We start from the raw sequence: 20,820 nt of genomic DNA, 5'->3' as shown, positions 1-20,820 counted from the left end.
ACTAGCTGCCCTACCAGTTTAGTATTTTGTCATTCAAGGCCCCGCATGTGGCCAGTGTGACCCAGCCCTCCAGCTATCTCTGCTCATCCTCTGCCTGCAACCTATTTTCCAGCTAAAAACTTCCACCTTTCCTTTTCCCCACAGAACTCTGGGATGTTACCTTTGTGTAGAATGCCACCTTTTCATTCCTCCCAAGTCTCATGCTGCTTCTCAGACTCAACTCAACTATCACCACATTTCCTCTTCTTTCCTTTGATCCCTATTAAACTCCTCTGTCCCTTTACATGCTCTGCTTTGAACTGCAATGTGTTGAGTATGGAAATTGAATCTTCTAACCTACAGTACCACCAGGGACAGGGTCAGGAGCAGAGGACAGTTCAGCCAGAGCTGGTCTGGTAATTAGCACTTCTGATTCCTCACTCTATGTTAGTTTTGCAGAACTTCCAAGGATACCACGAGCATGCCTCGTGGGTCTTTCAAGGCAAGAGGCTGAACTAGAAAGTAGGTCACATCTGAAATCCTGATGGGCCATCTGACTGTTGGAGTGGATGGGGGCAGTGGAAAGCAGACTTTCAGATTGGCATTGTAATTAATCACCTGGTGAAACTTGGAATTGCCTAAAGTTATATAGTAAGTTAATGACCTTGAATAGAACAGGTCACTGTTCTTAAGTAGTGAGTAGCCACACCTCTCGCCCACTATAAAACTTCAGATGTAAAAACAAGCCTGTCTTATTCAGGGCAGCCTTGTGATAGAAATTCGTTTTGTTGTTGTTGTTTTTGTTTTTTTTTTGGGGGGGGTTGGTATTGTTTGGGAATCATTGAGGGTAAAGCACAGTATATTTTTAAAATATAGTTGTTAAGGATCAATGTTTTGTGGGGTTTTTTTGGCAACCTCAAACTCTTGGGCTTAAGCGATTCTCTTGCCTCAGCCTCCCAAATAGCTGGGACTACAGGCACCCCCCACAATGCCCGGCAATTTTTTTTTTGTTTTTTTTTGGTTGTAGTTGTCATTATTGTTTGGCAGGCCCGGGCTGCATTCAAACCCACCAGCTCTGGTGTTTGTGGCTGGCACCCTAGCCTCTGAGCTACAGACGCTGAGCCTGATGTTGCAGTCTTGAGGCAAAATTTCTTCTTAGGGAAACCTCAGTTTTTCTCTTAAAGCTCTTCTACTGATTTGGGTGAGGCCCACCCAGATTATTAAAGATAATCTCCTTTACTTAAAGACAGCTGGTTGACTGTAGACTCCAACCACATCTACAAAATACCTTCAACACAACATCTAGTTTCATGTTTAACTGAATACCTGTTAGAGCCTAGTGCCTTGACAAATGAAACTCATACTATCCGTATCCTCTTCCTGGCAACCTTTGTGAACCTTGCTTCCAAATTGGCAAAAGGAGAGAATGAATATCTTTCTTGGCAAATTCTTGTGAGGATTTTTTTGGGGGGTGGGAGGGTTGTTTGTTTGTTTGTGTGCGTGTGTTTTTGAGACAAGAGTCTCAAGCTGTCTCCCTGATTAGAGTACTGTGGCTCACAGCAACCTCAAACTCTTGGGCTTAAGCGATTCCCTTGCCACAGCTTCCCTAGTAGCTGGAACTACAGGTGGGCACCATAACGCCTGGCTATTTTTGTTTATTTGTTTGTTTGTTTAGCAGTTCCTGGCCAGGTTTGAACCCACCAGCCCCAGTGCATGTGGCTGGCGCCCTAACCACTGAGCTACAGGCACCCAGCCTCTTGTGAGTATTAAATGATGCTGTCAGTTAAAGGGCTTACACAGTTCCTGATATATTAATTAATGTTTGACAGATGATTTGCTTTAAATGCTCCTGAGCTCCAGGTCAAAGCTCCAGGACACCACTGTTTTCCAGAGGAAATCCCCCAAGAGGAGAGAGCATACTATCAATGGAAAAGAACCCAAACTCTATAGAATAATTTAAAGAGGTTTATTCTGAGCCTCATGTGTTGCCATGGCCCAGTTAGCCATGCCTAAGAAGCCTTGAGCCAAGATAGAAATTACACATAAAGTCATAAATCAATACCTAGAAGGCTTGGACTATTTTAAGATAAGGAATTCTGGTAAACATAAACAAGCCACCAACATACGTATCTGTTAAGTAAATTGATGTCTTGCAGGTATGTTTTAACCTTGTCTTTGGATGGTCTTAGGCTTGCTAATAATTTTGTATCTTATGGTTGCAAGATTAACTCCCAAAGAGATTGGGGATAACTTCTGTCTGACCTCCCTTTTCATGACTACAACTTCGTTTTAAGAATTTTTTTCTTTGGGGGAGGGTCCTCTTGGCTGGAGAGCTTAAGATTTTATTTTAGTTCACAATACTTGAAATAGTTGACCAAACTGAGGCTGTTCCGTGCTGAGAAGATCAGACTAAGGAAGGAACAAAATCACCAACTTCAAATACTTGAAGAGCTGTTTGTGAAGGTGGAAAAACCCCAAAGGCAAACTGAAGCTGTAGTGCAGCTCAACTGTTAGGAGACTTTCTTAGCCTTTTTTCAATATTTTCTTTTTGCCTTTGTCTTTTAGCGTTTCTCTGGGGGTGCTTATTAAAATGTAGGTTGAGGGGCCCACCTCAGACGTGCTGAATCAATACCTGTGGAGTTCTTGCAGCTTGTGATCTCTGCCTTAACATTCCTCTTTCTGCCCCCATAATTCCCCCCCACACACACACACACACAACCCTCCCCACTACACACACGTCCCAGGATGGAGGAAGGGCCTAGCTGAAAGCCCTTCCACAAATTTAAGGCCCACAATAGCTAAAGGACAGCCAGGGCCTAGTACTGGTCTACCAGGTGTTTTAAGGTGGGAGCCTGAATTTCTCTAGCTCCTTTTATTATTTCCTGACATCCCAAAGAACATAGATCTGGATGGGGGTAGGTAGGGCAAGGGAGGGAGAACCAGCTTGAAGGAAAAAAAACAAACAATGTAGAACTAGTTTGCACCTAAATGCAGTTTAAAATTCATGCTTAAGTTCTAGAACTGGCAAAGCTGGTGTAAAAGTAACCATAGCAGGAGAGAACTTTTCGAAATGTTCCTTACTATGGCTGAGATGTAAGTTGCCTGTGTGCCTCCATTTATCAAATTGTGCAGCTAAGTTTTCTGCATTTCTTTCTTTCTTTTCTTTTCTTTTTTTTTTGCAGTTTTTGGCTGGGGCCAGGTTTGAACCCGCCACCTCTGGATATGGGGCCGGCCCCCTACTCCACTGAGCCACAGGCACGGCCCAGGTTTTTGCATTTGTGTGTGTGTGTGACTCTACCTAGAACCCATGAAGTGGAGTATTCATATGAGAACACTGGTTATTGTTGAAAATGAGAGAGGAGTATATGGAGAGTTCGCTGTATTATTCTGTGTTCTATTTGTAATATATTTGAAATTTTTCATAATAAGGAAAATACCAAAAATATCATGTACATATGGGACTAGTTGGCCTGTCCTACCTGCTAGCGTAATCTGGCATTAAATAAATGAATTGTAAATAAATCTCTACTGCTGCACCCCTTTGCGCCCCCTCACCTGAGTAAGAAGCAGCTCCATTTAAAACCAGAGTCTAAAGGTTGGAGTTTCTATCTTTGTATGAAGTTTATGTCTAGGTGTTGTGGCTTCTTCCCGGAAAACAGCGGTTCTTTTTTTTTTTTGAGAAAGAGTCTCACTGTGTTGCCCTTGGTAGAATGCTATGGCATCACAGCTCACAGCAACCTCAAACTCCTGGGCTTAAGCAATTCTCTTGCCTCAGACTCCCAAATAGCTGGACTACAGGCGCCCACCACAACACCCGGCTATTTTTTGGTTGTAGTTGTCATTGTTGTTTAGCTGGCAGGGGCCAGATTCGAACCCACCAGCCCCGGTGCATGTGGCCAGTGCCCTAATCACTAGCTACCGACGCCAAGCGTATTCACGTTTTATCATGAAAAATATCAAGCACATATTACAAGTGGAGAGAAAGGAGACTAAGATGGTGAACCCCCATCCCTGTCACATAGCTTCAGCAGTTAACCAGTTCATGTGTCATCTATGATGCCTGCTCCCTCTGTAATTTTGAAATAAATCCCAGGCATCATTTCTTGTGATTCTTGTGCCAGCTCTTTGCCCGGTATTATTTTCTTACTCTTCCCATTACCTTCACTGACTCAGAAAACCTTCTGAAAATATTTCAGTATACTCAAATCATAAGGACTTTTATAAACATAACCACAATACCATTAGCGGACCTAAAAGAAATTAATGGGAATTCTTTAATGTCACATATCCAAGTCAGTGTTCAAATTTCCCCCAGTATCCTCATGAGTGTTTTTTCATGGTTGTTTTGATCTATACCTTGCATTTTATCCTGCTGTTTTTGCGTAATAAAGAAGATTCAAGCAGTCAGGAGCTTCATTTGTTTTGCATGGAATCAGCTCCTGCCACCCCCTGCTATGCAAGGAAAAGAGAAAAAGAGCCCAGCTTTGCTCATTTGCCCCTTTCCACACTTTTTTATTTGTTTATTTTTTTGAGACATAGACTCACTCCGTCCCTGAGGTAGAGTGTAGTGGCCTCATTGTAATTCACTATAAACTCAAACTCCTGGACTCAAGCAATCTGACTGCCTCAGCCTCTTAAGTAGCTGGAACTACAGGCATGTGTCATCATGTCTGGCTAATTTTTCTATTTTTAGTAGAGATGGGTTCTCACTCTTGCTCAGGCTGGTCTCAAACTCCTGAGTTCAAGTTTTTCCTCTCACCCTGGCTGCCCAGATTGCTAGGATTTTAGGTTTGAGACACTGCACCCCACCCCCACAACTTTTATTGATTCAGAAAACCTTCCTGCAAGAAGTTTTCTACTCTGCCTCTTACATGAATGGCAAAGGTGAAAGGCTGGAGGGCAGGTAGTCTAAGATAACATCTCGCTAGGAAAGAAAGATGCAAATACACATTATTTTGCATAGAATAGGAGTGCCTTGAAAGAAAACCCAGAAGCCTTGAGATTATAGAAACTGGAGTACCCACTGTTACCAAATGGGCCCAAACTGAGAAGGTTCTGGATCCTTGCAGAGGATGGTTGGGTCAGTTTCCAGCAGGTGCCAGTTCTGGGGAACTCAGTGGGTTTCTCATTGTGATTAAGGGGCCCAGCTCACAAATTTCTGATGGTTTCCTGTGGCAAGTCTCAAAACTTTTTTTTAAAAATTGGATCCCAGGTGTGTGTCACACTTTATGGGGGCAAGACACGATTGCAAGAGGGACTTTACCTAACAATTGCAATCAGTGTAACCTGGCTTATTGTACCCTCAATGAATCCCCAACAACAACAACAACAACAAAATTGGATCCCAGCCAGTTTTTAATCCCAGGTTAAAAACCATCTACACGCAAATAAAAAGTGACTTAATGGTGGGTTTAACTTAACCTGTTCTTTAAATTAAGAGCATGGACCATAAACCTCCAGTATATACAGTGTACTTGTAAAACACATCCTCTGTATATCAGCTCCATGTCACCGAGTTGAGAAAAAACAGCAAAAATAGAGAACAGAGATAGTAATTACTGGCTACCAGCACTGGCTGGGATCCTTTCCCTTGAAATTCAAATTGAGTTGTCAGCAGTAAATCATTAATTGTTACTCTTCAGAATCAAAAAGCAGTAGAAAGCAGTAGTAATTAATGTTTATATAGCATCTTGAAATGTATGAAGGGGCTTTATTTTCAACTAATTCCCTAAAACATGAATTATATATTAGTATCTTCTTATTTCAGAAAAATTAGCTCAAAGTCACATAGCTGTTGGTGTAGGATAGTAGAATAGGCCTTTTTACTGGGCTGTTTTAAACCTGAGCCCTCCTAGCCACTGGGTATTTTGGGCTTTGCAGACTATGCAAATTATATTACAGATGCCATAGGCCTTTTCTACTTTGTAAATATAGTAGTGAATCCTCCACCCCTCCTTGCCTTGAAATTCTGTTCTCTCCTCCCTCCCCCTCAAGATAGAATAATTGCTGTTACAAGTTGGGCTCTCTAGAGGCAGACTTTGAGACTGTGTTTAGAGTGCTGGAGCTTTATTAGGAGGAGCCCTTGGGATCACAACTGGAAGGGAAGGTACAGAACCAGGATCAGACAGAAGAAGTGGACTTTTGACGCAGGCTGACAAAACCAGGCACTCTGGGGGATCAAAATGGTCCCACCTTGGGCCAAGAAGGCCTAGCTGCTGTACCCTCACCTGACTAGTCATGCAGTGTGGGTACTCTGGGAAGGGTGTGACTTTAGGTGGGGTAGCTCTCAGCCACTGGAGGCTGCTGCCCACACAGACCCAGACTGGTTTTTTTGTTTGTTTGTTTGTTTTTTGAGACAGAGTCTCAAGCTGTCACCCTGGGTAAAGTGCTGTGGTGTCGTAGCTCACAGCAACCTCCAACTCTTGGACGCAAGCGATCCTCTCACCTCAGTTTTTCTAATTTGAGTAGAGATGGGGCCTTGCTTTTTGTTCAGGCTGGTCTCAAACTCCTGAGCTCGAGCAATCCACCCTTCTCTGCCTCCCAGAGTGCTAGGATTACAGGCATACAGCAGCAAAACCGCCCAGCCCCAGAGTTGCCACAAGTCCTCTACCAGAACTCCAGCCCGCACACCTCCACACACATGCAGACCCTGGAGAGAGGCTTCCTTTCATTCATCCCTTCGTATAATACATGTTTCTGTTAGCTTCATAATAGTCTCTCAATAAAGGAGAGTTGAATGATTATGAGAAGGACTGAATAAGAAGATATTTATTAAATACCTAAGGCTATGCAAGATGTAAAGTGTTTGTTTCTTCCCAGGTCCATCTGGAGCATTCAGTCAGCATGTTTTCATCTGCTGTCAAGATTCTTTTTTTTTTTTTAAAACAGAGTCTCACTCTATCACCGGGGGTAGAGTGTGGTGGCATCATAGCTCACAGCAACCTCAAACTTTTGGGCTCAAGTCATCCCCTTGCGTCAGTCTCCCGAGTAGCTGGGACTATAGGAGCACACCACAATGCCTGGCTAGTTTGTCTGTTTTTAGTAGAGATGGGGTGTCTCTGCTTGTTCAGGCTGGTCTCTAATTCCTGAGTTCAGGCAATCCACCCGCCCCCATCCCCCAGAGTGCTGGAATTACAGGCGTGAGCTACCTCGCGCGGCCTGCTATCAAGATTCTTGAGCCTTATGTAGTGCCTCCTTGCACTGTGGTCTCAGAGGCAAGGTGCAGTGCAGTCCTGCTCTAGGCTTGTCACCCATTGTTAATATCACCCTCTTGCCTTCTTAAAAGTCTACTTGTTTGGTAATAAATTATATGGCCACATATTCATGGACCTTGGAGAGTGTCAGAGCTGGAAAGGGCCCTTTTAGGAAACTAGGTTTCCAACCCTGAAGTGTCTAGGTCCAACCTCGCCATCTGCCTCTCCTGCCTCTCTCTGCCTGGCTGACGAGGAAGAAGAGTGCCTGCTCTGGCCATGCCTTTCTTCCCTGGGCACCTTTAGCTTCTCATCTTCAAGAACATTCAGACACCCACTCATGGTAAGAATCCCTCTGACTCAGTCTGGATATCACACTTGTCACTTGCTTCATATGTATGTTGACATCTGCAGGATTGTGGCTGCTGATGAGAGCTGCCTTTTCAACTTTTTAATTAGCAAATACTAACAAACCCCGGGTGGGTGGAGTGTGAGGAAATGGGGATGCCCACACTCCCTGGTGTCAGTGTAAGTTGCAACAGACTTTTTGGAGGGCTATTGGTTTACCCCATGAATGAAACTGAAATAGTTGTCAGAATAGTTTCTACAAAAAAAAAAAGACAACTCCTGCCACAGAGTTCAAGGGGAATTCTTTCAAACTTCATAAGAATAAGGAATTCTGATGTGAAAGCTTTCCAACCAAAACAAGCACAACAATGATACCAAGATCTAAAAAAGAAAAGCATCAAAGAAAATATAAACATCACTCTTAGTATATCAATATACTCATGGGGAATAGTTAAATATAATGCTAGCAAGGCATACAAAGAGTATGGATGCCAAGAGCATTTTGTTTGTATTAGTTATCCATTGTTGCCTAACAGTTGTCCCCAAACTTAATGGCTTAATACAAACGTTTATTACCGCATAGTGTACAAGTTCTGCAGCAACTTAGCTGATAATTCTCATTCAGGGTCTGGTGAGGTAATCAAGATGTTGGTTGGAACTAGGCATAGTTGGCTCATGCCTGCAATCCTAGCACTCTGGGAGACAGAGGTGGGTTGATTGCTTGAGCTTGGGGTCGACACCAGCCTGAGCAAGAGCAAGACCCCGTCTCTACTAAAAATAGAAAAACATGGTGGGCCCTTGTAGGCCCAACTACTCAGGAGACTGGGGCAAGAGGATCACTTGAGCCCAAGAGTTTGAGGTTGCTGTGAGCTATGATGCTGTGATACTCTGGTCTGGGGCAACAGAATGAGACTGTCTCCAGAAAAAAAACAACAACAACAAGGTATTACTTGGGTTGCTCTTAATTATCTGAAGGCTTAATTGGAACTGGAGGACTCATTTCCAAATAGGTTGATCATATGGCTTTTGGCGGGAAGTCTTGGCTCCTTGCCTCTCCATAGGGCTGCTTGAATGTTCTTAAAACATGAGAGCTGACTTTCACCAGAACAAGTAACCAGAGAGAAAGCAAGGAGTGCTATGCTAGCACTTCCACCATTTTCTTTCTTTCTTTCTTTCTTTTTATGAGACAGAGTCTCACTGTGTTGCCCTTGGTCTCACTGTGTTGCCCTTGGTAGAGTGCCATGGAAGCGCAGCTCACGGCAACCTTAAACTCTTGGGCTTATGCGATTCTCTTGCCTCAGCCTCCCAAGTAGCTGGGAATATAGGCACCCGCCACAATGCCCAGCTATTTTTTGTTGCGGTTGTCATTAATGTTTACTAGGCCCTGCCTGGGTTCAAACCCACCAGCCTCAGTGCATGTGGCTGGTGCCCTTCCACTAAGCCATTGGCACTACCCTTCTTTCTTTTTTTTTTTTTTTGAGACAGAGTCTCACTATGTTGCCCTCAGTAGAGTGCCATGGCATCATAGCCCACAACAATCTCAAACTCTTGGGCCTAAGCGATTCTCTTGCCCCAGCCTCCCAAGTAGCTGGAACTACAAGTGCCCACCACAACACCCAGCTGTTATTTTCTTGCAGTTGTCATTGTGGTTTAGCTGGCCTGGGCTGGGTTCCAACCTGCCATCCTGGGTGTATGTGGCCAGTGACCTACCCACTGAGCAATTTTACCATTTTCTGTTAGAGGCAATTCACTAAGTCCAGCCTCTATTCACGGGAGGGGAATTAGCTCTACCTATTAAAAAGAAAGAACATCACGTAATTTGTAGCCATTTAAAAACTAACTTAATGTTCAATGAGACAGAGTCTCATTTTGTCACCCTCGGTAGAGTGATGTGGCATCATAGCTCATAGCAACTTCAAAATCTTGAGCTCAAGTGATCCTTTTGCCTCAGCTTCCTGGTAGCTGGGATTACAGGTGCCTGCCACAATGCCCAGGTAGGTTTTTAGAGACAGAGTCTCACTCTAGCTCAGGCTGGTCTTGAACTCCTGAGCTCAAGCAGTCCACCTGCCTCGGCCTCCCAGAGTTGCTAGGATGTCTACTTTTTTTTTTTTTTTTTTTTTTTGTGGTTTTTTTGGCCGGGGCTGGGTTTGAACCCAGCACCTCCGGTATATGGGACCGGCCCCCTACTCCTTGAGCTACAGGCACCACCCAGGATGTCTACTTTTTAAAGATACTTCAAAACTAAGAATAAATGGATCTTCCTCCTACCAAATCCTCAAATTTATTATTGGATCCACCTTCTACTTACCTTGAAATAAGGACTTATTTTTCCTTCTTTTAAAATCAGTCTTGCCACTTGTACTTTGGAGGGCTCGTGCTCTTTTGTTTTCTGAAGGACCTTACTTTGCAGTTATTTTGTCCTCAGTTATTTCCTTACAAACATGCCCTAGCATAAATATAAACAAAATGAAAAACTACTGCTCTGGTCTGTTTTTCCTCTCACTTTCATGACAATTCTCAGAAGAATTGTCGTACACAGATTCTGATTCATAACGTTCCATTTACTTCAACATAGTAATCATTTGGTTTCTACTCTAGGTTGATTTTTTTGAAGGCCACCAGCAGCTTTCTTATTGCAAAATCCAATGGATACTTTTCTGTCCTTATCTTGTGTGACCTCCAAGCAGCATTTCTCCACAACCAACCATTCCCTTCTTGAAATGATTCTAAGACATTTGCTTGCTGTCCCATGGTTTCTGCACCTGCCACCTGTCCTGTGCCCGACCTCATTACCTGTTCTCAGTCTGCTCTACCTGACCTCTTCATGTTGCAGTTCTCCAGGACTCAGTTCTAAGCTCCCTTCTTGCTCTGTACTTTTTTGCAGGGAATCTCATTAGTTCCTTTGACTTTTAATTTTGTCTGTCTTGAGATATGTTTCCAGTCTACACCTCTGGTTCAGACCTTTACTTGAAATTCTAAATTCTCATCTCACCAGTATAATTGATACTTCTACTTTTCACATCTCAAATTTTAACATATCCAAAGTGGAATAACTCTATTGCTCTTTTATTTTATTTTATTTTATTTTATTTTTGTAGAGACAGCCTCTCCCTATACCACCCTCAGGTAGAGTGCCATGACGTCACACAGCTCACAGCAACCTCTAACTCTTGGGCTTACTCTTGCCTCAGCCTCCCAAGCAGCTGGGACTACAGACGCCTGCCACAATGCCCGGCTATTTTTTTTTTTTTGCAGTTTGGCCAGGGTTGGGTTTGAACCCACCACCCTTGGCATATGGGGCCGGCGCCGTACTCACTGAGCCACAGGTGCCGCCCTCTATTGCTCTTTTAAACTGTTCTCCCCATAGCCATCCATCAAGTTATTCAAGTCAGACATTTAGGAATCATTCTTAATTCTTTACTTTATTCCCTCATTTCTTGTTTATCAACAAGCCCTGACTACTATTTTTCTAAAACATATCATGACTTCCTCCATTTCTCTCTGTATATCTGTTAACCACACCTTTTCCTAGATTATCATCTACTTTGATATAGCTACCCTGTTTCCCCGAAAATAAGATCTATTTACAGGAAAGATAAGACGTCCCCTGAAAATAAGACCTAGTGCATCTTTGGGAGCACACCTTAAAATAAGATTATTTTCGGGGAAACAGGGTAGTTCTTTCTCTTTCATTTACCATAACTTGCAGTTATTCTTTAGTTCACTTGTGTTCTTGGTTCCTTCTCCCTTTAAAATGAGAGATCTGAAGGGTCTGAGTGTACTTTTCCCCTATCTTATTTAGTGCAGTATTAGCTAACAGTTTAAAAGTAATTGACTAGGCCAGGTGTGGTGGCTCATGCCTGATTTCCTAGCACTCTGGGAGGCTGAGGTAGATGGATTGCCTCAGCTCAGGAATTAAAGACTAGCCTGAGCAAGAGCGAGACATCTCATCTCTACTAAAAACAGACAAATTACCTAGGCATTGTGGCAGGCTCCTATAGTACCAGCTACTTGGGAGGCTGAGCAAGAAGACCACTTGAGCCCAAGAGTTTGAGGTTGCTGTGAGCTCTAATGGCACTCTACCCAGGGTGACAGTAAGACTCTCACCAGAAAAAAAAAAAGAAAAAAAAATGTGACTTGGCTGTATCTCAAATAAACGTCCACATGTCATCTTGATTGTTGAAACATTAAAAGTATCCCCTTAATTTTATGAGCAAGAATGTCAGATTTCATAATTATTTAACATTATTTGAGAATTATAACCAAATCAATTAGACAAGAAAATGAAGCATGAAACTTAAACGTTGGAAAGGAAGAGTTGAAAATAATTATTCAAGTAATTTATATGTCTATACACTCTGGAGGGAAAATACGGATTAACAGAAAATTTAATGTAAGAATTGTTGAGGCCAACTCTTTGTTGTTGCCTTGGCCAAAGTGATTTTACCATGTAGGGATTTTTAGGTTAATTTTTTAGTTAAATATAATTTTGAACATTAAAAAATTAGCAAGTATATTGGCTGGTCTGAGGTAGTGAGTGATCTCCCTTGATTGCTCACAGTTACAGATTGAACCCCTTGTTCTACTCTTCCCCTTTCTCACTACTGCACTTGACTGGTCTTAAAAAATTTTTTTTTAATTAGCAAGTATAGTACATGTATCCTCTACCCAGATTTACCTATTATTTACATTTGTCCAATTTATCTGTACTAATAACTGTATCTCTCTATGTACATATGTAATTCTTTTTGTTCCGAAATGTTTGAGTTAAAGCTTTTGTATCCCCCAGTACTCAGACACTTTAATGTATATTCTCTAAGAATAAAGATTTTCTTTTGTGTGATTTTTCCTTTTAAAATCAGGAAATACAACCTGAATCTAAGGCTGTTATTTAATCTTTTCATATTCAGAATATGTTGCCCATAAGTGCTTTGTGGCTACTTTTTCTCCTGGATTAGAATCTAATTCAGGGTCACATACAGCATTTAATTAAGAAGTCTCTTTTGCCACCTTTAATCTGGAATAAGCTCCACAGTCTTGGTATTTCTTGACCTTCAGATTTTTTAAAATCACTTATTTTTATTTATTTTTTTTTTTTTATTTTTTTTGTAGAGACAGAGTCTCACTTTATGGCCCTCAGTAGAGTGCCGTGGCATCACACAGCTCACAGCAACCTCCAACTCCTGGGCTTAAGCGATTCTCTTGCCTCAGCCTCCCGAGTAGCTGGGACTACAGGCGCCCGCCACAACGCCCGGCTATTAATCACTTATTTTTAAAAATGCCACCCAATTTTGTGGCATTTCTGGTGTTTACTAATGATTAGATTGAAATTACGACTTTTGGGCCAGGTGTAGAGACTCAACATCTGCAGTCCTAACACTCTGGAAGGCCAAGTTGGGTTGATTGCTTAAGCTTAGGAGTTCCAGACCAGCCTGAGCAAGAGAATCACTTAAGCCCAAGAGTTTGAGATTGCTGTAAGTTATGATGTCACGGCACTCTAGGGCAGTAAGATGAGACTATCTCAAAAAAAAAAAAAAAAAAAAGTATGACTTTTGGGTGAGAAAATTACAGAAATGGTGTTCTTTATATCTAAAGGTAGATAATGTTGTTTTATCTCCATATTTTGATGATAAATTTGACCATTTGGTTAAGATGGTGTCTACCATGTTTCTCCAGGACTGTTATTTTTCTCTTTATAATTAACAAGTAATCTGCAGAGTGATACTTTGAGACTATTTAAATATCTTGTTTCTCATCAAACTTTTATTCCCTAAACACCCATTGATACACTGATGATTTTCTAACTCCATCATTCTCCTTATGTATTTATTAGTTATATTCTAGTATAAGGAAGAGATTTCCTTTTTTCCTCATTTGGGTCATTTATATTTGAGCAGATTCATTGATACTTTCATTTAACTCATTTTCTTCAGTGAATTATGATCCATTATTATATCATGGGATTTTTAACCTACACTTGACTTCTTACAGTGCAAATTTTGATCATATAGAATTTCTCTACCTTTAGTTCTTCTCTCGAAGTGTATAGGCAGGTCATCCTACCTACTTTTGTTGACAACCCATTGCACTCTAAACAGGAAAAGCCTTCCCAGACTAAAGTTTACTTAATTGATTTCCTTATGAACTTGATCTAGTCCTGTTTAACCACTTGTTAATTCATTGAATGAACCATTGTTCATTCATGTAATATTACAGGTAACATTCTCGTGTTTGTGTGTTCATATGTGTCTATGTCTTTTGTATGATCACATGTTACAGATTAACTAAGGGAGCCTTGCTTCATGGTTCTGAAATAGATCATGTGATTTAGAGATTAGAAGTTCTTCTGTTCACCAAAAGCAGATTTGTAAATAAATGTGTTAGCTGCCTCAGGAATCTAGAATTTTTCTTTTTTCTTTTCTTTTTCAGACAGAGTCTCACTTTGTTGCCCTGGGTAGAGTGCCTTGGTGTCATAGCTCACAGCAACCTCAAAATCTTGGGCTCAAGTGATTTTCTTGCCTCAGCCTCCCAAATAACTGGGACTATAGGTGCTCACCACAATGCCTGTTTTTTTTGTTTTTTTTTTTTAGGGGGGGAGCGGCGCCAGTCCCATATGCCGGAGGTGGCGGGTTCAAACCCAGCCCCGGCCAAAAAAAAAAAGAGAGACGGGGTCTCTCTCTTGCTCAAGCTGGTCTTGTGCCAGTGAGTTCAGGCAATCCACCCGCCTTGGCCTTCCAGAGTGCTGGGGTTATAGACGTCAGCCACCCCACCCAGCCTAGAATGTTAAATTTGATTATCTTCAGATTTAGCAAAAGAAACCTTGCTTTGGCAAAAGAGAAACAAAAAGAGTGGTTATCTGTCACCTTTTCCTTCCCTCTCCCAATTTAGATAAGAATCAGTACTGTCATGGCAGGAAAGAACAATCCATCAGAGTAGGATCCCTACCAAAGTCTTAGGATATTACGTCTAAGAGTTTAGCTATTCTTCGAATTTCTAATAAGGGTCTATTATGGGCTAAGCTCTGGGATGGGCAATGGGTATACAGCAGGACTCAAGCAGACAGAGTCCTTGCCCTCAATAAACCATTATTCTAGTGGGGCAGACAGCAAACAAAATAATGTATCGGCTGGTCCTAAATGCTGTAGGAAAAAAATGTAAGATAAAGGAGATGGATATTGATGAGAACGGTACTTTTTAATATAGAGGGGTAAAGAAAGATGGTAAATATTTGAAGAGAGATCTGAAGGGGGTTGTGGGGGACAGAGGGAGCCTTACAGGCAGGAAGAGCAGCAAACCCCAAGGGTTGCAAAGTGGGAGAGTGCTCAGTGGGCCTGAGGACTGAGCCTTAGAGCCCTGGGGTATTTAAGATCTGAGAGACGAGGAATCAGCAAAGCAGAAGTACTTGGTGAAGCAGGAGCATAAAGAGATTGTTGGATGCCAGATGAAGAAGCTGTTTCCAAGAGGAGGTGGTAACTAAGTCATATTCTACTGAAAGGTCAAATAAGATGAGAACAAAGAATTGCTGGATTTGATAAACTGAGTGGTAGGGACAGAATCCTCATTGGAATAGGTTCAAAGGAGAACACACTGAGTCCAGATAACTCTGGAGGATTTTGCTCTAAATAGGAGTAGAAAAATGATAGGGGATCTAAAGAGTAATGTGGCACCAAGGAAGTTTGAGTTTTTTTGTTTTAAATAGGAAGTCTTAGTGCATGTTAGTTAGTAGGCTGACGGGATTTGACAGAGTAGCAGGAGCAACATTTTGAGTGCGCAAGCAGGGTTGCGATGGAGTATGCAAATGGAGAGACTGACGATAAATGACAGTCATCCACTCTGGAAAGGAAGGCAGAGTGTGTCGTAAGTTAGGTACAGTCAGAGAAGCAAGTAAAACCAGGGCCAGCAGGACACCCATTTCCTTTTCTTGTTCTTGCTTTGATTTCTCTCCTTATTTCTGGCATCTGTGGATTTCCATTTCTTTGACAAATTCCACATTTTTTATAAAACTTTTTCTGTGGCTTGGTGGGAAAGGGGTGCTGTCTTTGAGTTAGTTCAGTGTGCCATGTTCCTGGTAGTAGTCAGAAATTTATAAAAAATAGAGGCTCTGAAAGAGTTTGAAAAGCTTTGATGTTAGAGGGAAAAAAAGTATGCACACAGAGCTTTTAACATCATTATTTGAAAGTATTATTAGTATATACAGTCCATGCTAAATGGTAACTACATTTGAATGTTTAGAGGAATTCCCTAGCCTTTTAATTATTTAAGTCTCCTTAGTTACAAAGTAAATTAAAAGGTGGAAAACTCATCTGGGTAAATAAGCATATATCTGAGACTTGCGGGTTCTCATGGTCACTGAAGAGTAAGTACAAAGCCGTTTTAAAGACTTACTCCTTTGATGATAGAGATGATGTAGATAGTAATTTCTCAAAATAAAAATATATTTTGTCATTTTTTACTGTAAAAGAATACGTTTATTGTAAAATATTCAAACAGTTATAGAAGTATATGATGTGCAGTCAACTCTTTCCCACTTTATCTCCAGCCCATTCACCACCTTACTGAGAACCACAGTTAGTAGTTGGTAATACTTTCCGGATTTGTTTGTATATTGAATTAGTGTTTTCTTCCAACTTAGCTGTTTGATCTGTTTTCAACAGAACTAAATAAAAGACTGCCTGCTGACAACAGTCATTTCCAAATCTAATCTAACTTGCAACTATTTTCAATTCAGGGGCCTTCTAAATGCATATAATTTAAATTCCGCAGATTTAGAACAGGGTGTCTCAGAGCCGGGACATAAAATGGACCTTTGTTTCAGAATTAAACGTTTCTTTGATACTGAAATATGAAATGTCAGTGTTAGCTTTTGACTTGCGGGTTCTCATGGTCACTGAAGAGTAAGTACAAAGCCGTTTTAAAGACTTACTCCTTTGATGAAATATGGATTTCTACTGAGCACATTTTTTGGTTACTTTTATAGGAGAATGAGGTACTAAAAGAGAAGTGTGAAGCTGCAGATCACAATTCACAGCATGAAGAAAGTGTGTCAGCCAGGAAGGAGAAATCACTACAACAGAACAATGAAGATGAAAACAAAATAGCAGATAAAGCTGACTGGGAGGCAGAAGAGACCACTGAATCTATACATGAGGTAAGCATGTCCAAATATCCAGCCTTGCCATGTTAGCTTTGATGTAGATTTTGTGGCATTGACAACGTGTGTTGAGAATGAGCATGTTAAGTATGTCGCCCTGGGTAGGCTGCTGTGTCATCACAGCTCACAGCAACATCAAACTCTTAGGCTCAAGCGATTCTCTTACCTCAGCCTCCCAAGTAGCTGGGACTACAGGTGCCCACCACAACACCCGGCTAGTTTTTGTTGCTGTAGTTGTCATTGTTTGGCAGGCCCGGGCTAAGTTCGAACCCGCCATCCCCGGTGTGTATGTGGCCAGCACTCTTACCACTGAGCAACAGGTGCTGAGTCAGCAACTCTATTTCCTTTTTTTTTTTTGAGAGAGAGATATGTCACCCTTGCTAGAGTGCGGTGGTGTCACAGCTCACAGAAACCTCAAACTCTTGGGCCTAAGTGATTCTCTTGCTTCAGCCTCCCAAGTAACTGGGACTACAGGCACCCACCTCAGTACCTGGCTATTTTTTGTTGCAGTTGTCACTGTTGTTTAGCTGGCCCAGGCCGGGTTTGACCCTCCAGCCATGGTGTATGTGGCCAGCACTGTAACCACTGTGCTACGGAAACTGAGCCAGCAACTCTCATATATAAAAATATACATTTCTTTAAGTTGTGGGAGTAATAATTTGATTTATATACGAATCAGCCCCTAAAAGTCGTCTTCTCTGATTAAACACTGTGCACACATCCCTCCCAGAACTTGCTAGAAGGTTTGGCTAGCTATGTTTGTCAAAGCAAGAGATTGTGAGTATGCTGAATCTACAAATCTTCAACCAGCCACCTGAATAGCAGCCAGGCTGGCCAGGTCTCTAGCAAGCCAGACGCAGATCACCCATGATTCCAAGCAAGGCTTGCGCTCAAATCTTTGTTTAGTTCTCCAGCAGGCCAAGCTGAACCATTGGGCATCCAGGAGCCTAGTCTAAGGGCCAGGCCTAGGGGGACCACCTTCTGGGCTCATTCTGTAGCCACACTCATTAACTGTGAGAAGAGGTATAGAAAAATAACTCCAGCAGCCATCTGGATGGATTTCTCACAGCCTGTGCCTCCCTTTCTTTCACCTGGGCTATACTTTAGTTTCCACTCAGCCCTGCTGCTGAAGTCCTGCCCACAAGCCTGGCAAACAGGTGCTCTGGAGACAGGCCTGGATTTCCACAGACCTTTAACCATATGGCACTTCCACCTGCAAGGCATACCCTTGAAAGTTTTGCCTGATGATTCTCTTTCTTAGCCATGGCCTGCTTCAGCAGGTCCCTTTCTCAAGAGATGGAGTTTGGGTCTGTGCCTTGAGCACCTTTGGGGGATGGTGAGCGCATGCCTTGGCCCTTCTCAGACAGCCCATCATCATGGTAGCCTTGACCATATATTATCCTTTCAAACATTACTTGATTTTATGGACTGAAATCAGAAACAGCTTTGTTCTCTTTGTCTACCCACCTCTCCAGCCTGTTCTAACCTGTTCTAAGGGAACTAGTTCTCCCCTACACTTTGGGTTAAATCTAGGACAGGCCCCATGACGTCTAGAGACTCAGATAAAAATGCCTCTGATCATCTCAGTGCAGCGATTGATAAAAATAATCCAGTGTAATTTTCAAAGATTTAAGTAAAATTCAGCTGCTTCCCTCCTCCATCTCATCTGCTTTAGCACCAAGAAATATCTACAAACATCCCTCTGAGAACTTGCTAGCAGGTTCTAGCGAGTGGAAGGGTATGTGTAGCCTACTTCTCTATTTCCCCAATTCTTCAAGTTAGGCTGCTTTCTATGGAGTTAGCACTCAGGAAAAGTGTTCCTTGATTGGCACCAGTGTGACATTGTTTCCGTTGACTGTGGGATACATTTAAATAAACTCTCTATGGGATGGACACTTGCATGTAGTAGGTTCTTTAGAGACCCCTGCCCCCACAGCTGGGGAGTCCTGCACCTGCCTTTCTCTTGACAAAAACAGATGCATCACCCAGCTGGTCCTTTAGGACCCTTCCTGAATATACAGTGGTAGGTGGCCCTCTCGGTCACTTGCTGGCTATCTAGCATGTGGCCCTGGAAACATGCCCTTTACACTCTGGATCACTTCAACATCTTCCTAAATCACAGCCCATGGTGGCCTCTTCTTGGCCTCTGTATTTCTCAGACAAGAGTCTGCAAGGAGCACACACAAAGTTCTAAGCGGTCACCTTGAGGCCTTTCTTGCCATTCTTTAGGGAAGAGGGAGGGACTGAGAGCTTACCCTGAGGAGTCCTTTTATTTTCACTCCCAAACTTCTGCAGCTTCAATCCCCTTTTATAACTTCCAGTCACAGCCTAGTTTTTCACTTTAAAATGCAGTAGGGCTGCACCTGTGGCTCAGTGAGTAGGGCACCGGCCCTATATACCCAGGTTGGTGGGTTTGAACCCGGCCCCAGCCAAACTGCAACAAAAAAATAGCGGGGTATTGTGGCGGGCGCCTGTAGTCCCAGCTACTTGGGAGGCCTGAGGCAAGAGAATTGCCTAAGCCCAAGAGCTGGAAGTTGCTGTGAGCTGTGACACCATGGCCCTCTACAGAGGGCAACAAAGTGAGACTCCATCTCTTAAAAAAAAAAAAAAAATGCAGAAGTAGCTGGCTGTGTTTTCCAGCTGCCATTCTCCCAGCTCTCCTTACTTACCTAGGCTTTATATGTCCTCATAATTCAGGTCCCCTTAGTGAAGCTTTACCACCATCCGCCCCCCACTCCCATATTGTCAAATCAGTGCCTATGAACTTTCATAGTAAAATACTGAAAGAACCATATTTATTTTGTAGGAAGCATTTCCACCTACTTTTCTGAGTGCCTCATAGTTAATCTGCTTTGAGGGAGATGATGTTTTTACCATTGCCTCTCTACCACTTCTTTAATGTTTAGTTGGCTGCTGCCTTATGCTATTGGTTAGTTTTCCTCCTGGGTATGTCTTTGCCTTTACCCCCTCACCAGGCTTCTCAGAGAATCAAGAACAGATTACTTCTTTAAATTACCTGTAGTAACTGATTCACTGCTGGACACAGAATATGCACTCATTAAATACTAATGAAGAGATAGATGAAGTAGGGAATTATTTTTTTTTTGAGACAGAGTTTCACTATATCGCCCTCAGTAGAGTGCCATGGTGTCACAGCTCACAGCAACCTTTATGTCTTGGGCTTAAGTGATTCTCTTGCCTTAGCCACCCAAGTAGCTGGGACTACAGGCACCTGCCACAACACCCGGCTATTTTTTGTTGCAGTTGTCATTGTTTAGCCCAGGCTGGCCTCCAACCTGTCAGCCTGGGTGTATGTGGCTGGTGCCCTACCCACTGAGCATGGGCAGTGCTAGAGAGAATTTTTTTGTGTGTGAGACAGAGTCTCACTATGTCATCTGAGTACCATAGCATCATAGCTCACAAAACCCTCAAATTCTTGGGCTTAAGCAATTCTCTTGCCTTAGCGTCCCAAGTAGCTGGGACTACAGGCACCCACCACAATGCCTGGCTATTTTTCTTTTTTTATTGTTGTTGTAGTAGTTGTCATTGTTGTTTGGTAGGCCTGGGCTGGGTTCAAACCCGCCAGCTCCAGTGTATGTGGCTGGCGTCCTAGCTGCTGAGCTACTGGCACCAAGCCGAGAATTTTTTTTTTTTTTTGCAGTTTTTGGCCGGGGATGGGCTTGAACCCGCCATCTCCAGCACATGGGGCCCACGCCCTAGCCCTTGAGCCACAGGCGCCACACCGAGAATTTTTTTTTTTTTTGAGACACACTCTCACTCTGTTGCCAAGTCTTGAGTGCCATGGCATCATCCTAGCTCACAGCAATCTCAAACTCTTGGGTTCAAGCAATACTCCTGCCTCAGCTTCCTGAGTAGCTGGGGCTACAGGCATCCAGCACAATGCCCAGATAATTTTTCTGCTTTTAGTACAGACAGGGTCTCACACTTGTTGAAGCTGGTCTAGAAATCCTGAGCTCAAGGGATCTTCCTGCCTGGGCCTCTCAGAATGCTAGAATTATAGCCGTGAGTGAACCACCACACCTGGCCCTTTGGAGAGAATTTAAAATAGATTTAATGTAAGACAAACATCATTTTAGACAAAACTTTTCAGAAGCACATCAGTCACACAAAGCAGCATCTGTGCCTCAGCTC

General features: G+C 42.6%; 1 protein-coding gene across 2 annotated transcripts in view; it reads left to right on the top strand.

Annotated features, from left to right (window-relative positions):
- NFE2L3 (NFE2 like bZIP transcription factor 3) overlaps positions 1–20,820 on the top strand; it is a 36,385-nt gene that overhangs the window by 5,542 nt on the left and 10,023 nt on the right. For both annotated transcript variants that reach the window (XM_053553769.1, XM_053553768.1), the window contains exon 2: positions 16,495–16,665. In XM_053553769.1, the coding sequence (XP_053409744.1) occupies positions 16,495–16,665 (171 nt within the window). The remainder of the gene's footprint in view (positions 1–16,494; positions 16,666–20,820) is intronic.

This window comes from Nycticebus coucang, chromosome 11, assembly GCF_027406575.1.
Source record: "Nycticebus coucang isolate mNycCou1 chromosome 11, mNycCou1.pri, whole genome shotgun sequence".
Lineage (NCBI taxonomy): Eukaryota > Metazoa > Chordata > Mammalia > Primates > Lorisidae > Nycticebus > Nycticebus coucang.
This window is presented reverse-complemented; position numbering and strand designations above follow the sequence as displayed.